Source organism: Talpa europaea (genome assembly GCF_964194135.1).
Source record: "Talpa europaea genome assembly, chromosome: 9".
Classification (NCBI taxonomy): Eukaryota; Metazoa; Chordata; class Mammalia; order Eulipotyphla; family Talpidae; genus Talpa; species Talpa europaea.
In genome coordinates, this window is record NC_140076.1 from 70059808 (window position 1) to 70076199 (window position 16392).

Genomic DNA, 16392 nt, shown 5'->3' on the forward strand with positions numbered 1-16392 from the left:
ATATAAATGGAATCTTACCACTTATGACTTCTTTATCTGGATTTTTCAGATTTGGGTCATGGGCTACCACTCTGCATAATTTTTTTGAGGTTCGTCCTTATTATAACATGTATCAGAACTTCATTCCACATTATGGTTGAATAATATTCCACGCAGGGACGTACCACCATGTGCTTTATCCAGTGGTTAGCTGGTGGACAATTTACACTGTGTTCACCTTTTGGTTATTATGGTCCTGCTCTGTTTGAGTTCCTGTTTTCAATTTTTTGGGATACATACCTTGGAGTGGAATTGTTGGGTCAAATGGTAACTATGTTTTAACGTCTTGAGGAAGATGAGGGGTTTTAATATGTGCATTTGAATGCCTTTACATGTCCATCTCTGTCTCCTCTTCTACTGACGTACACCCGCCCATTTGATTTACATTATTTGTCTGGCCCTGGAAGGTATCTGAATTTGATGCCCCTAGAAGACTTTGCGGCAAAAATAAATGAGTCTAATCCCGTCGCCAACGAATTGGAGATCTTGGGAAAGGCTCTCCACCTCTGGGAGTACTTTTTTGCTTCGCCTCAAAAGGGGATAATAATACCTAACAAGAGGTAAGGGTCAGTGAGATGACAGACAGAGCGTGCCTTTCTGTTTCTTCGGAGACTGTCCAGTGCTGGAAGCGGAGAGGGGCGGGAGGCCAGGAGGATGACATGGAGGAGGAGCAGGGCAAGCTGTGCGCCCTCTGGGGGTGCCGGCGGCGCTCGGGGTTGCAGACTTGCCCTGGCCCAACAGCTGGCGCGCACCGGGTGGCAGCCACACGGGGGTGCAGCCGGCAGGGGGCTTGGGCGCCCCGGCGCGCTGCGCCTCCGCGGGCCGGGGCTGGGCTGAAGCCGCGAACCCAGGCGGGGCTCAGGTTGGCTGGCGGTGGGCGGGGGTTGCCCCCCGTCCCCGCCCCCCACATCCGGGGGCCGGGGCCGGGCTCTGGGCTCGCCGCGCGCGGGTGAGTCAGGCCGGGTTTTCCCTCCGCCTCTGGGGCAGGCGAGCGAGCGCCGCCGAGCGCGTCCCTCCCTCGCCAATCCGGCTCCGGCGCCTGCCCGCCCGCGTTTTCTCGGTGCCTGCTGCCCGGCCGCTCCGGCCGGGCTCGCTCTCTATGCTGAAGCCGGTGCCTCGGAGCGGGGTTCAAGTCCGCGCGAGGGAACTGCGGCGCGCAGCTGAGCGGCGGGCGAGGAGCGCGGCGCCAGCATGGTAAGTGGGGCGCGCGAAGAGCTGGGGCCGGGGCCCGGGCCGAATCGGGAGCTGGATTCTGGAGGTGGGGCCGGCCGCCGAGGTGGCGCTTTACCGACGACCTTGGCCAAGCCGTAGCCCCTAGCTGGGCGAGGTTTCCGTCGGAGAAGTGGGCGGGGGTGGCAGAGTGCGGTGTGCGCCCGGGTGCCCCCAGCTTCCAGGCACTGAAGCACCGAGGCGCGGAATCAGGGACCGACCGCGACGCCCCCCTTGGTGGGATAAGCTGCAGGTTATGCCGCTTTCCGCAGCCCCTGAAAACGCGCTTTGCTTGGAGTAGCGCCCCGGACCCCTGCGCCACTGCTTGGGTGCGGCCGACGCCCTTGGCGCGGGCGTCCGACCTCGGCCTCCGCCCTCCAGCCCAGCCGCCCTGGGCTGGCGCCCCGGGCGAGGGAATGTGACCTGGGCCCCCGCCCCCAACCCAGCCGACGCGGACGGGCCCCTGAGAGAGACCTGGAAGAGACGCCCTCTCCCGCCCCGCTCCCCGAGGCTCTCGTACCTCCCACGGCTCTAGGCGCCCTTGCCTCAGCCACGGCCTTCTAGGGGGCAGATCCGCAGGCTTGCCAACTTCGCCTGCCCCTCCACCGTGCCGGTGAAACCCCTCTCCCGCCCGCTCTGGGGTCACCCCTGTCTTCCTCTAACCCCCTGCCTCATGCTTGCAGCAGCTGCCTACCCGCTGCGGGGGGCGGGGGAGGGCGACCTGGAGAGGAGGCGCTGCGCCCAGGTTTTGGCAGCCGGAGCGCGGTCCCAGTCTGGCCATAGCCTTTGGCCAAAGTAAGGGCCGGCCAAAATCAGGGCCCTGGCAGTGTCCGCAAAGAGAGCTGGGACCTGTCTCTCCCACCGGGCACCCCCTTCCCCCAAGGACAGATTGGGGCGCTCCTCCGGGCTTACACCCCGGAGCACAGTTCCCCCTGACTCCGCGGGCTGTGATGGAGGTGCCTGCTGCCTGCCCGGTGAAGGAGGCCATCCTGGTGATCAGCCTCCTCGGGCCCTCCCGGGCAGGGCTCCTCTGCCGACTGGCAGAGTGTGGGTGTGATGTGCGAGACTGACTGAGGATGAGAGCCACAGCCTGCTCCCGCCACCGCCTGTAGAGCCAGCAGCTCCCAGGGCTCAGAGTCCTCATGCCGGCTGGAGGGAGAACAGGCTGAAGGGACTGGGACACAAACTAGTCTGGCTGCAGATGCTTTTGGGAGAAGCGGGAGGTGCCTGCCCAGAAATACTTGGAAGCAGTGTGTGCTCTTGAAGGGCAGCTGTGACCCCTGATTGGAACAGAGAGCCTTGCCTAGGGATTTGGGATTGCACTTCAGTGTGGGATCTTGGGCAGCTCCCCTCCTCTCTCTGGGCCTCAGTTTCTCTATCTATAAAATGGAGCGAGTGAATGAATATTGTCCTGCCTGGCCCCCAGAGTCTGTTGTGGGCATAAGATGAGATAATGGAGAGCTGAGAAAAACTAGCTGCTGTGCACACTGTGACTGCACAATGATGCTGGCACTCACTCCTGCAGGGATGAGCCCCTGGGCTCTGCCTCTTCACCTGTCACATGTCACAGTGAGTACAGGTCTGCCCCCCCCCCCCGGGGGGGGGGTTTCCCTGAGCCCCTCTTTGGGAGCTGGGAAATTCCAGGCCCATTCCTCTGGGGCAGCTGCAGACACGCCCCTCAGCAAAGCTGATCCCCCCCCAGCAGGTGGTGGGACCCGCCCCTTGGGGCCAGGGCTGGGGAGGGACTAACAGCACACTAGGCAGCTTCCTGCCACGCATTCTGGGATTTCTACCCCAGAGGGTGAATGGTGAGGTAGGAACTGGGACCTGTGCACTTAGTCCTGTGCATCTGAACATGACCTTGGACATATCATTTCACTTCCTGAGCCTCAGTGTCCTGTTCTGATGTGGGGGATGACATCATGTATAAGGATGCAGTAGGCCCAGCATCAGGCTAACCCAACAAGCGCCCCATTAGTGGACGCTGGGATGCCTCCCTGCCCGTCTTTGCTTTTGGACAGGGTGGTCCCCGATCCCCATTCAGTCTCTACCTTTCAGGTTGGTCCAGAGGAGATGACCCTCTGTCCAGGATTTTCAGTACTACTGGCTAATCTTGGGGTTAGGGGAGGGAGCAGGAGTAAAGGGGCCCATGCAAAATATGGCTCCATGGCCCAACTCAAATCTAGCCAGCTGGCTAAGGGGGGGTTTCAGCTCTACAGAACTCTGGGCAGAGAAGCCCAGATACTTGAAGAAGATCTGACTCTGCTCTGATCATCCCAGTGGGGTGCAAGGCACTTACTTTCCCCCTTTCCACCACCCTCACCAAATCCTTTCCTGAATAACCTGCACAGCTGCCCTGGCCTGACCAGGCCAGTCCCAGGTTTCCAAGCAACAGGAAGGTGTGTACTGGGGGGAAGTGGGATGATCCCCTTTAGGAGAAGGAATTGTCCCCAGACTGATAGCTGGTTAGGGTAGAGGCATCTTGTTCGTGGAGGTAATAATACAGCCATGGAAGTTACCTAAGAGGGGACAGAGGGTGGAGGACGAGGGCCTTAGAGAAAGACAAGGCAAAGGACTGTGTACCCCTTTCATCCAGCTCCATAGCTGTTTCTAACGTTCAGGATGCTTGTGGAGAGAAGCTGGTCTCATGCCTCCCTCACCATCTAAACACACACCCCTGAGAGGCCTCCTGGGTCCTCTGAACTAGAGTATTCCTGTGTTGTGCCCTTGTGTCCCGGAGGGAGTTCAGTGCTGTGTAGTGACCTTGTGCATGACTATCTACTGTTGGACTTGACCATCTGCACTGTGTCCTCTAATGTGGGATCCTCTGTGCTGCTGGTGGTACTGACTGGACTGTGGGTGTGTGTAGTGGACACACTGATGTAGCCCATGGCTACCTGTAGTTCAAGGACTCTCTCTTTCCATGGATCTGAGACCCTTCAGGGGGAACATGGATTATCGGTTCTTGCTCCTGAGACAGGAAATGAGAGTCCCCAGGGTAGGGTGAGGCACAGATACTGGGCACTACTGCACCATCCCTACCTCACCCCCATGGTCACACCTGGTAGACAGTTTTGCAAACCCTTTCTCCTCTGTTGTCTCTTTGAGCATGTGGTGACTCTATATGGAAGATGGGGCAGAGTCTTGCTCCCTTCGGTCACTGAGGCCTGGGCATGGGAGGTGCCCGAGTGTCAGGGCCCATGGGGAGAAAGTGAGGGCAGGGCTGGGGACCTGCTTCTCTTCTGGCCTCCTCCTCCAGTAGTAGTGACAGGAATTAAGAGCATTCTCAACCACAATGATGTCTGTGGCTGGGTAAGCTTGTCATGATATGGGGTGTCAGGTTGGAAGACAAGATGCTCCAGTTTTAACCCTTGTGCTGTGGGTGACATCCTGAGTCCCTACTAGACATTGGGCAGCTGTGGTGCTGGGGTCACAGGCATTGTCACTTTGACCAGTCTTTGACCATGGACAAGCTACCTCACCTTTGCAAGGCCTGGGGCGCTTACCTGAAAAAAAGGATGGCAACTATGTCACAGGACCCAGTGGGACCCCTCTGCCGGGGCTGCCCAGCACCTGTCATTCCCAACCTGGATAAGTCCCTTGCCCCTGTGTGGCCTCTGACACCCCAGAAGGGTTGAGCATCTGGGGACAGGGAGGGGAGGAGAGGGAAAGTTACTTTATGTCCAGGGTGAGGCTGGGGGAGAGAGGCAGACCACTCCTACCCTCTTCACCACCCCACCCCCAGCAGAGCTTTGTCTTCCACAAACACAAAACCTGGAAGTGCTGAAGGAAGATGGAACCTCCTAAAGACCATTGTTTAGTGTGGGAGTGGGTGTCCGGGAAGCATGTTGGCTTGGGGGGACCACAGCTGCTGAGTGCTTGTGGGGCATCTGTCCTGTCTGAGATTGGGAGCCATGGCTGGGTGGGGGAAGAGGAAGCAGAAAAGGTGACATGTGTTCATTCTGCAAGTCTTTTCTGAATGCCTACTGTCTACTGGGCTGGGCACAAGGGATCCAGTGGGCCTCAGGAAGGCCCCACCCTCTAGGGTGTAGTCCAGCACCATGGGACCTGTCCATAGCCTGGTCACTGGCCACCCAGCAGTGGCATTCCTGTTGGAACAGCTAAGCTCAGCTTGAACCAGTCTGTGTTGACCCTGGCTACAGGCCAGGCTCCAGACCAGGTTCTTTGTCCTGTTATCATCCTCATCCTCCAGCATCCCTGAGCGATAAGGGTTGTCATGCCATTGTCCAGAGGAGGAAGCCAGGGCCCACACACTGATTGGTCAGGATTTAAGATGCCCGCCCCTGCCGGGTGGTGAGCTTTGGTAGCAAAGATAAGGACTGGCAGGGCCTTATCCACCCTTCATGCCCTCTTCCCTCTGCCTCCCTCCACTGCCCCTTGTGAACACCTGTTCCGGAAAACCGGACCATTGTTTGAGCCATCCTTCCTCCCCTTAGGCCTTTCCTGTTTGTATCCCTCCTACTGTGGCCCCCAACCCCACCCATGCCAGGTGCTTCCCTTGGGGAACTCTGACCCTCTGCAGGAAGAGGTGTTAATTTGGGTTTTCCCCCTTCCAAGGAAAGAAGGAATGGAGAGTCTGAGGTCACTGGCCCTTGTTCTCTGTACCCTCTGCCCAAACCTCAAAATGGGTTGGGAGTCTGGCAGCAAAGTGAGCAAGGTCAGAATCATATAGAGCCTGAGACTGCAACTGGTCCAGTCCTGCCTGGGAGAGACCCTTCTGTTTCATGGTCTGTCCACTGCGACCCTGCTCCCTTGTATGTCCCAATCACACACCAGCCACTAGCTGGATCTTGGGCACCAGACAGGGGGCTTTGGGACTGTACCTCTTTCTCTTGCCAACCTAGGAATCCTGTCCCAGTTCCTCTCTGGGACCGCCATCTACCTCTCTTGGTCCTGAGTGGGTGGGGAGTGGACAAGGGCTAGCACCTGTTTTTAGGGCATCAGAGGAGTTGGGCTGCAAGTGCCTGGCTGCCCCTAATGGACCTTCCTGATTCCCAGAAGCAGCTGCCTGTGCCCTGTTGAAACTTCATGGCCACAGCCCCAGGCCCTACAGGCATTGCCATGGGCAGCGTGGGCAGCCTGTTGGAACGGCAGGACTTCTCCCCTGAAGAGCTGCGGGCTGCACTCGCAGGGTCCAGGGGCTCCCGACAGCCTGATGGGCTCCTTCGGAAGGGCTTGGGCCAGCGTGAGCTCCTCAGCTACCTGCACCTGCCCAAGAAGGACAGCAAGACCTCCAAGCGGGCCCCTCGGAATGAGCCTGCTGACTATGCCACCCTCTACTACCGGGAACATCCCCGGGCTGGTGACTTCAGCAAGACATCACTGCCTGAGCGGGGTCGATTCGACAAGGTGCGCCTCAGCCTGAGCTGCAGCGAGGAGGGTGGTGGTGGGGAGCTTGGGTCTCTTAAAGACCCTGAGGCTGGGATGTTGGCTGGGATGTGAAAATCTTGCTGTGGCCTGGGTCTTTGCCCTGTGTTCTCAAAGAGGATCCCTGGGGCTGTGGGATCTATGGGGCTGGGTCCTCATACCTCCCTTATCTTCCTTGCAGTGCCGCATTCGCCCATCGGTGTTCAAGCCTGTATCAGGCAACGGGAAAGGCTTCCTGTCCATGCAGAGCCTGGCGGCCCACAAGGGCCAGAAGCTGTGGCGCAGCAATGGCAGCCTGCACACGCTGGCCTGCCATCCGCCCCTGAGCCCTGGGCCCCGGGCCAGCCAGGCGCAGGCCCGGGCCCAACTGTTGCATGCCCTCAGCCTGGATGAGGGTGGCCCTGAGCCGGAGCCCAGCCTGTCTGACTCCTCCAGTGGGGGCAGCTTTGGCCTCAGTCCCGGCACCGGCTCTGGTCCATTCAGCTCCTCCCTGGGCCACATCAATCATCTTGGGGGTTCCCTGGACCGGGCTTCACGGAGCCCCAAGGAGGCTGGGCCACTGGCTGTGCTGAGCTGCCTGCCGGAGCCCCCACCCCCCTACGAGTTCTCCTGCCCCACAGCCGAGGAGGTGGTAGCTGTGCTGCCTGAGACCTGTGAGGAGCTCAAGCGGGGTCTTGGGGATGAGGATGGCTCTAATCCGTTCACGCAGGTGAGGAGTACTTGCCCAGGGTCCTGGTCTTTCCTTTGCATTGGAATATAGACAGGTGTACCCAGCCAGCCCACCCATCTGGCTCTGGGCACAAAGCAAGGAACAAGAGATGATTTGGCACCTAACCTCAACCCCACATGGCAGAGATGTCATATCACTGGTGGTCCTTGCTAGGACTTGTGTGGGACCGGGGAGACTCTCCTTAGAGAGTCATTTTTTGGGGAAACTCCTTCACCTCTGGAGGCTATCCCACTTTAGTGTACATGTGTGACTGGGCCACGGGTCCCTGGGCCCTTTGGTGTTGGGGCACAGGACATCGCTGTGGGTGGAGTGTTAGCAAGCCGGTCTGCCATAGGTGTGCTGGCTCTATTAAGCATGTCTTTCCTGTGACAGGTGCTAGAGGAGCGCCAGCGGTTATGGCTGTCTGAGCTGAAGCGCCTATATGTGGAACGGCTGCATGAGGTGGCCCAGAAGGCCGAGCGCAGTGAGCGCAACCTCCAGCTACAGTTGTTCATGGCCCAGCAGGAGCAGCGGCGCCTGCGCAAGGAGCTGCGGGCACAACAGGGCCTGGCCCCTGAGCCCCGGCCCCCAGGTTCCCTCCCAGAGGCCGACCCCAGTGCTCGACCAGAGGAGGAAGCCCGATGGGAGGTGAGAAATCAGGCACATAGAAACTCTCCCATCCCCATAACTACAGTTCTGTCCTCTGCTTGCCCCGTCCTAGTCCCCCTCACCCTGCTTTGCTTGGCTTTTGCCCATGCTGTGCCCCCTTCCAGGTGTGCCAGAAGACAGCGGAGATTAGTCTGCTGAAGCAACAGCTGCGAGAGGCCCAGGCTGAGCTAGCGCAAAAGCTGGCTGAGATTTTCAGCCTGAAGACACAACTGCGGACCAGCCGGGCACAAACTCAGGCTCAGGACGCAGAGCTAGCCCGGCTGCGTGAGGCTGTGCGAAGCCTGCAAGAGCAGGCCCCTCGGGAGGAAGCTCCAGGCAGCTGTGAGACTGATGACTGCAAGAGCCGGGGGCTGCTAGGGGAGGCCGGAAGCAGCGAGGCCGGAGATGGCTCTGAGCAGCTGAGGGCAGAGCTGTTGCAGGAGAGGCTCCGGGGGCAGGAGCAGGCACTGTGCTTCGAGCAAGAGCGGCGGACGTGGCAGGAGGAGAAAGAGCGGGTGCTGCGCTACCAGCGAGAAATCCAGGGGAGCTACATGGACATGTATCGCCGCAACCAGGCACTGGAGCAGGAGCTACGGGCACTGCGGGAGCCCCCCACACCTTGGAGTCCTCGACTTGAGTCCTCTAAGATCTGAGGCTAGCGGAGCAAGCTGATAGCAAAAGCACTGTCAGAAGATGGCGTGGACAAGCCCGCTCTGAGACGGTCGGCTCCTTTCTTACTTGGCCAGGGGCAAGATCTGCGAGGCCAGCCAGGGATGGGGAAGCCCGCTGAGAGGAGGGATCAGTGGGGCTGTGGGCTGGAAAGGGTGCCAGCAGCAGGAGCCAGGGCAAGGCCCTCCTGGCAGAGAAGCACCTAGGCAGGGCCCTACCCTGCTGCCTGGAGTAGGTGTGGCCCAAGGAAAGAGGTTGGGGAATGAAGAACCCCAAGATGCAGAGGCATGAGGGAGGGAGGCTGGGATGGGAACATTGGCCTCCCCAGAATAAAACCATATTTTGTATGAGGAGGGCCCTGGTAATCCATTGGATTTGTTCCCCACTTGAGTCTAGAAAATACTGAATGGTAGAGATTAGGGGCTACCTGGGCTGGAGCTCCTTCCATGGTCACCATTAGCAGAAGGGCATGGCCCATGCCTGTGTGTGCAGCAGCTGGGCATGTGTGTTGGAGAGGAATCCTTGCACCAGCATCACAGTTTTGTAGCTGCTGTGTGGGCTGAAATTCCTTTCTTCGGCATCAGTGGGATTTTTCAGAAGGAACAACGCCAGGGAACCTAGGATAACAAAAGGGCAAGTCAACCAAGGTCTTGCTAGAACATGAAGCAGTGTCTTGGTGGGAAGCCTGGACCCCAGTTGCCCAGGCCCCTTCTGCATTTAGTGTTGGCCTAAGACAGCCTCTGCTGGAGCACCCAAAGCTCCAGGAGGACTCTGCTTCTCTCTGAATGCGCCTCCCATCCTCTGTCTTACTGGTGCACCCTTCCCTCCACAGTGATAGGGGAGCTGTGGGAAGGTGCCAGAGACAAGGCAGAGAAAGCTTGGGGGACACTTGGTACCCCAGCAAGGACTGGAAACATGTCCCTGAAGGCATGGAGGGCCATGTAGTTATATTCTGGAAGCTCTGTTCCACGAGGAAGCAGCCCCCCTTTTCTGAAACTCAGTGTCCTTCCAGGAGCATTGTTTTAACTGCTGCTGTGCATGGAGGGTTCCGATGGGCCAGGTGCTGTTGGGCCTTCAGGGTTTGGGCTGCTGTGCTTCCTGTCCCAGAGCAGCCAGAGCAGCCAGCATACAGACGTCTCCCCTCCCAGACTCTGCCCTGGTGGGTCAGCGGCTTACTCCTACTTCTTTCGAAACCTCCAATTTGTTCACATAGGGGGCAGTCCCTTCTCCTCTGGCCATACCCGGGAACTCCCACAGGACCCCAGCTGGCAGATTCCAGTGTCCTGTGGGAGCACAGCAGTACCGATGGGAATGGGGCTGTGGGATGTGAATTTGGGTTCTCCGCCTTTTTAGGGTGGAGAATGGTGTGTGAGCTCTTGGTTGTGAGGATGTTGTGTTTATGGCCCTGTGAGTGGCAGGTGTGTAGAGATGTGCTGTGGGTGGTGGGTGTGTCCAAGGGGGTGTGTTTGGGACTCCTGGTTTGGAGGCCTGGAGGATTGCTTCTTGATCCCTCCCTCTGCCCGTTCCTTCCCCTCCAACCCCCAGTCCCTGAGCCTAACTGAGACCCGTCTAGACCCATCCTGAGCTCAGGTCCTCTGCCTAGGGTCAGAAATGGGTAGCCCATTTCATAGACCAAAGTCTCTGAGTCAGTGGCCCTTCAACAACCCCCTGTCCAAAGCCAAGCCACTCTTTCCCCACTCTTTCAGGGTCTTTCCCTGGCCCTAGTGCTGGTCAGGTTGAGGGATCCCAGTGACCAGGGTCCACCTTTTGGTGTACCAGCCCTGAAAATAGCTCTCCACCCAGCAATTAGGGAGCTGGGCTGGCCAGTACAGCGAGCGGGGAATGGGTGGGCGGTACCAAAACTTGGCAGCTGTGCCAGAAACCAAGGCCAGGCCCAGATGCAGGGGAAGGGCACCAGAGAACAACCTGGGAGTCTCAAAGGGAACCAGATCCCTGTTAGTTCATCCCTGCTGGGCAAACCAGTTCCTGGTCCCCAAGCCGGCTGGGTGGCTCAGGCCAGCAGCTCACAGGTGCCACTGTGCAGCTACTGCTTCAGGGCAACCACTCCCTCCTACTGCTGTTGGGTCCCTCAGCTTCCCAGTTGCCCTCAGGCTCCTCCCCCAGCAGACTAGGTCCAGACAGCCAATTTTCTCCACAACCAAGGGGCGATGCCCACTACCCTACCCCTACCTCCACACACACAGGGCTCCCTACCTAGGTCCTTCCTGTTCTTAGCTGAGGAAGTGTCACACTTAGTGGTGCCCACTGACCCTTTGCAGCATTCTGGGCCCAGACCCTGTGTATGTCTTCTCCACCAGCTCTTTGCCTGCTACTGTAATTGTGGGTTTTTTTGTTTTGTTTTGTTTTCTCTGGGCTCTGGAATTGCCTAGGCAGGTCCATATCTTCTGTTTTCATCCCAAGAACCTTTTCTGGCTCTAGCCCAGAATTACTGATGGGCTGGGCTGGGGATGGGATATGTCCAGTGGGCAAGATGCCAGCTCTGAGTGTTCATCACTCCTGACAGTTGGTCTGCTAAGCCCTAGGACTCCAGAATCCAGTGACTGGGTGATGTATTGCTGCCTCCCTCAGGGTCAGATATGGTTTCAGATGAGGAAGCTGAGGCGATCAAGTCCCCTACCCTGGTGGCCCTTCCCAGAGGGTAGGTAGAGAGACATGATAGTGACTGGGCCAGAAGAATGCAACATACATGGGGACAATGGCAGACCCTCCGTGGTGATGAGTGACAGCAGAGCAAGGAAAAGTCAGAGGGACCCTGTCGGGGCATGAAGTAAATTTCTGAGACTGTGGGGATGTAAATATTAGGGAGCCTTTCTCCCAAGAGGGCATAGGCCCCACAGTCATAATTCTGACTGCATAGCCCACCACCCTGGTAGGGGGGGCCTTAGCTCTGTCTTTTGAATTTAGAAGAGAAATAGAATGTGCTGTTTGTTGCAATAAAAACAAAAGAGATGGCACAAGAGAGCAGAGGCATGAGTGTGTAGGGGTTTAGAGGAGAGCTGGCTCCCTTATCACTCCAGGTGTAGGTGGCGGGTAGGGTGGCAAAGGTTGACCAAACTTGGATAGGTACTTTTTAACTAGGCCTGGACTTATTCTGTGTCCTCCCTTATTTAGTCCAGTTCTAGCAAGAATTCCTGCTAAGTTTAGCCAGAATCCCCAGCCTCCAAATCTGATCACCTTACACATCTAATGAGGCTCCTCACCTGCACTCCTGCTGATGCAGCCCTCGGACCTGCCTTCAATGAGACGGCTCAGAATCCCTGATTCCTGAGTCATTTTTCCTCCCCTGGCCAAACACCACCACCACCATCACCACCCCACCCTTGCTATAAATTCCACTTTTCCTAATATTTGGAATTGAGCCCACACTCTACTACTCTGGAACCCCATTGTGGTAACCCTTCTTAAATAAAGCCTCTAACAATGGTCATGAATTTTTTTTTTTTTCTTTAATGGGGTAAGCTCTAAGGGGAAGTTGGATTTCTTCAGGAGTAGCCTGGGAAGACAGCCTGCTAGGGTAGGCCTGAACTTGGACACAGGTAAGTTTGGGGCCAGTCTGAGAGAGGGTCCTATCCCTTCCAAAAGGAAAGAGGTGACAGGAGGCATGGTTGACCCGGGACAGCCTGGGAAGCTGGTCCTGGAGGACTTAACCTCCTGAGGCTGTGGACTGGTCTCAGGCAGCCCAGGGGGATAGGCCAGAGCCCGGAGCTACATCCTCAGAAAAACGCTACACTTGGTGCAATTCTCTGCAGTTGCCATCTTGCATGTCTTAATGTTTTGAGAAGGGCTCCACACATTGTCATTTTGCTCTGGGGCCTGCCAGTGATGATCCAAAGCTGGCTAGGAAGGACAGGAACAGAGGCCAGCTAGGGCTCCACAGGTGGAGGAAAGAGAAAGCCTGTCTCCCAGGGATGGGCCGGGATGCTCCCAGGTCCCAGAGTGTAGCAGGGACCATGTCACCTCCCATACTCCCCTCCCACCCCCATCATGGGAGTGTCCATCTTTTCCCCTTTGGGGGCTGGCTTCTAAAACTCCCTTTCTGGAGACTAGAAAGGCTGAATTTTCACGAGCACTCCAGGGCAATTTTTTTTTTTTTTTTTTTAAGATTTATATAGTGTGCTCTTTGTGTACCTGTTCCCACCACCCATTTAAGGTGTAAATTGCATACCAAAAAAAAAAAAAAATCACCCTTTTTAGGGTACACTTTTTTTAGAGCTTTGATCCAGAACATTTCCATTACCTCCTCCATTACCCTGTGCCCTGCTACTCTAGTTAACCCCTGATCTGTTCAATAAACTTTTTTTTTTTTTTACCGTGTGTGTTAGAGCATATTACAAAGTGGCAAGTAAAGATATGACGTTGGTATAAAATAAAACTACATCTTAGTGGAAAGAATGTGAAGGGCCATTTCACATACCCCTTTTAAGTATGCACTGAACAGTTAAGTTTTTCTGCTTTGAAGCAACTCCCTCACCCCCAAATAAAAACAATATCCCAAGACTGATAAAATCGACTCTATAACAAAGCAAGTACAAGGCCAAGTAACATAACCGCGAGCAAGAAGGGGTACACGCAGGGGAAAAAATGACACAGGTGAAATGACAAAGATGAGCCTGTGAGAAGCACATTCAAAGTTCTAGAAGAAGCCAGGCTTTACTTATACTCAGCTTGACTGACCGAGAGCTCTGGGAGAGAAAGTGGAGGTGCCTGGGGCGTTCGCGAAAATCCTGTGAGGTCCGGTAGGCTCAGAGGCGGGGAAGCCTCAGCCGGCTGCCAGTCCCTCTACCTCCACCCCCCGGCAGTGTTCTCTCCTCTCTACACCCGCGTGGGCCGGGACCACCCAGGTTCCGGGGGCGCAGACTTCCTTCTGGGGATGCTCTGACGCCCCCTGGGGCTTGCCGCGCGGCTCCGCACCGCCCCCTTTCTCGGCGCGTTTCCGAAGCTTTTTGAATCGCGCTTTCCTGATTCACAGGCGGAGGATGCAGGCTGCCGCAGTGTTTCTGAGCAGCTAATGTGTCCCAAGCACATGGTGTTGGAGATGCAGCAATGATGAGTACAAAGTCTTGGACCCGCTGTAGCTTTTATTCTTTTAAAAAAAAAAGGGGGGGGTGTCCAGGAAGACATAATAAACACAAGGTAATTTCAAGTCATATTCTTTGAGAAAAACAAAATTGGATTGTGCAAGAGTAACACTATCGAGAAAACAAAGGAAGGTTGTGCAAGGTTTTTGTTTTGTTTTGCTCTGTGCGCGCGCGCGTGTGTGTGTGTGTGTGTAGGGCTGTAGGAGGGAGTGTGTGTGTGTGTGTGTGTGTGTGTGTGTGTGTAGGGCTGTAGGAGGGAGTGTGTGTGTGTGTGTGTGTGTGTGTGTGTAGGGCTGTAGGAGGGAGTGTGTGTGTGTGTGTGTGTGTGTGTGTAGGGCTGTAGGAGAGGATGCCCTGGATGAGACCTTCCGGGAAGGAGCAGGGTCTGGCCAACAGGGACGCAGCCCTTGCTCTAGAGCTGTTTCTGGCCGTAACCCCTGAGGCCTCCGGAGGAGCCGGGGGTCTTCTTTGCCTTTGTCGCCGCAGAGCCGGGCGAGAGTGGGGCGGGGCGTGCCTGAGCTGACCGTGACTTCAGTCTGGGCGTGGGCCACTGCTCCCCTCTTCTCAGGACGGCCGCGCAGCCGTCACGCCGCCGTCCTTCCCGGCCTCCGCCTCCCACCCTCCCTCCCTTCTGTTAAACGTGTCTGGCGGGTTAAGGATGGCTGAGGGGAACAGCGACGCTGGTGTAGGGGGAAAAAGGCGTTTACTTTTAAACATCATTTGTTGGTTCAAGAAGAGCATCGAGGGGGCGTCACGAGCCCCGGCGGGCCGCGGGCCGCGCGGGCACCGTCTGTCTTTCCACGAGGGCGGAGGGCGGGGAGAACAGCCATATCTCGGCTCCGCGCTTCGGCTCGCCGAGCCCCGGCGCTGGGGCAGAGGTCCGCGGGGAGGTGGGTCAGGCCCTCTTGGCCAGGTGCCCGCGCGCCGGGAGGACCAGCTAGCGGGCCCGTCCGCTTCCTTCCCGCCGACCCGGAGGGTCAGGAGAGAGCCGGACGCTAAGCCCCGACGGCGGGAGGCGTGGCTTCCCCGGCCCCGGCGGGCGATTCCACTCTCGGCGCGCGAGAGGGGACGCCCAGGCTGACGCGAAGGTTCCTCCCCCTCGAGAAACCGCGAATGGGTGAGTCCGGAGCTGCGGGGCAACCGCCGCCTCTTCCGGTTCCGAGGGCAGCGGCGCCGGAAGTCAGGGCTAGGGCTGCGGGGCCCAGCTGGAGCCGGAGGGCTTCCGGGCCGGGGGCGGGGGTGCGGTAGGCTACAGTTCGGCCGGGCCTTCTCCGAAGCACCCCGGCTGAGCCCCCGCACCATTCTGCCCTTGGGCTTGTTTTCTCCTCCGTCGTCGGTCTCGGGGCCCGGAGCTGGAGTCTCACAGACGCATACGACCCTGGAGGAGCCGCCTCTGCCAGGGAGCCGCTCAAACTCGGACGGCCCATCCTAGTGCGACCCGGCCGGCTCCGAGGTAATCTGCTGGCATGCAGGGGCCAGGCTGGGCATTTGAGCTTTTAAAGGACCAGTAGGAGTTTGCCAGTCATTTGCAGGCGAAACTCCCAGTAGGGGGCTGCTGTCCAAGGGGAAATGATGGATATAGTTTTGGTTAATGACAAAAGATTGGGCACTTCACATAGATCTGTGCAGTGACGTAAAGGAACTGGGTGATGTGATGGAATAACTGGTGTGAGGCTGGGGCAGAGGGAACCATATGAAATACTGTGATGAAGAAGAGCTTCTCTGAAGACATGACATTTATATTGGACCCTAATAAAGGGCTAGCCTGGGGAGAGTGTTCCAGACAGAGAGAACATCCATTGCAGAGGTCCTGAGGTAGAAATAAACTGGAACAGAAAGAAGACTTAGTGTGGTTGGAGTGTATCCAGGGAGGGGAGAGTCAACTCTATGGAGTTGACTCATAGAGCCAGGTAGGCCATTAAAAGAGAGGGTGGATTTTGTTGTTAATATAGTGGGGATCTAATTGGGTTTTAAGCAGAGGTGTGATGGAGAGGATGGAGAGTGAATAGAGGTGGGGAGTGCAAAAGTGTAAGCTGAATCAATGGAAGCTCTCCAGTTCTATCTTAAGCAACGGAGATTTTTTTATGATTAGCACAAACTTTCCTTTCCCTGTCTTGACCTAGAAGGGGCCCTTGTGTTTCAGGATGCTGAAGACTGGGACAAAACCCCCATCCATGTCTTGGTGGGGGATTTTCATTTTTCACTCCTGTCTCTTCCTGTCCACTCCTCAAGCTCAAGCATCCTAGCCCAAGGGCTAGGGAATGTACTGCGGTTTAATCAGCAAATATTTCCTGAATACCCACTGCCAACCAGGCCCTGGATTGGGCACTGACAGAAGAAAGAATGGGGAGAGGGTAAGACTGACTCCAGCCCTGAGCAGCTCAGAGGCTAGAATCGTGAACAGGTAGTAGCAATGCCCCAGTGCTGAGACTGTGCGTGGTCTGGGTACCTTTGACAGAGGTTTGTGAAGCAGAGAAGGAGGCAGGAGATTTCTTTGAGGAATTCCTGGGCACCTGATAATTAAACTGCATCTTTTGCTTTCTGTGCAGAGAAATGCCGAGGTACTCTGGACTTAGGGACAGCTTATGCAGAGGAAACGACTATACAATTGCAATGGGCTTGTGTGTCAAA

General features: G+C 56.8%; 1 protein-coding gene across 1 annotated transcript; it reads left to right on the plus strand.

Annotated features, from left to right (window-relative positions):
* Nucleotides 1-6245: 6245 nt before the first annotated feature.
* Nucleotides 6246-8646, plus strand: N4BP3 (NEDD4 binding protein 3; the record flags this gene model as incomplete). Its single annotated transcript, XM_084244194.1, has 4 exons — nucleotides 6246-6618; nucleotides 6818-7345; nucleotides 7739-7993; nucleotides 8119-8646. Exons 1-4 carry the CDS (start codon nucleotides 6298-6300, stop codon nucleotides 8644-8646), a joined length of 1632 nt encoding a protein of 543 aa, XP_084100320.1. The 5' UTR covers nucleotides 6246-6297.
* Between the last annotated feature and the right edge of the window lie 7746 nt (nucleotides 8647-16392).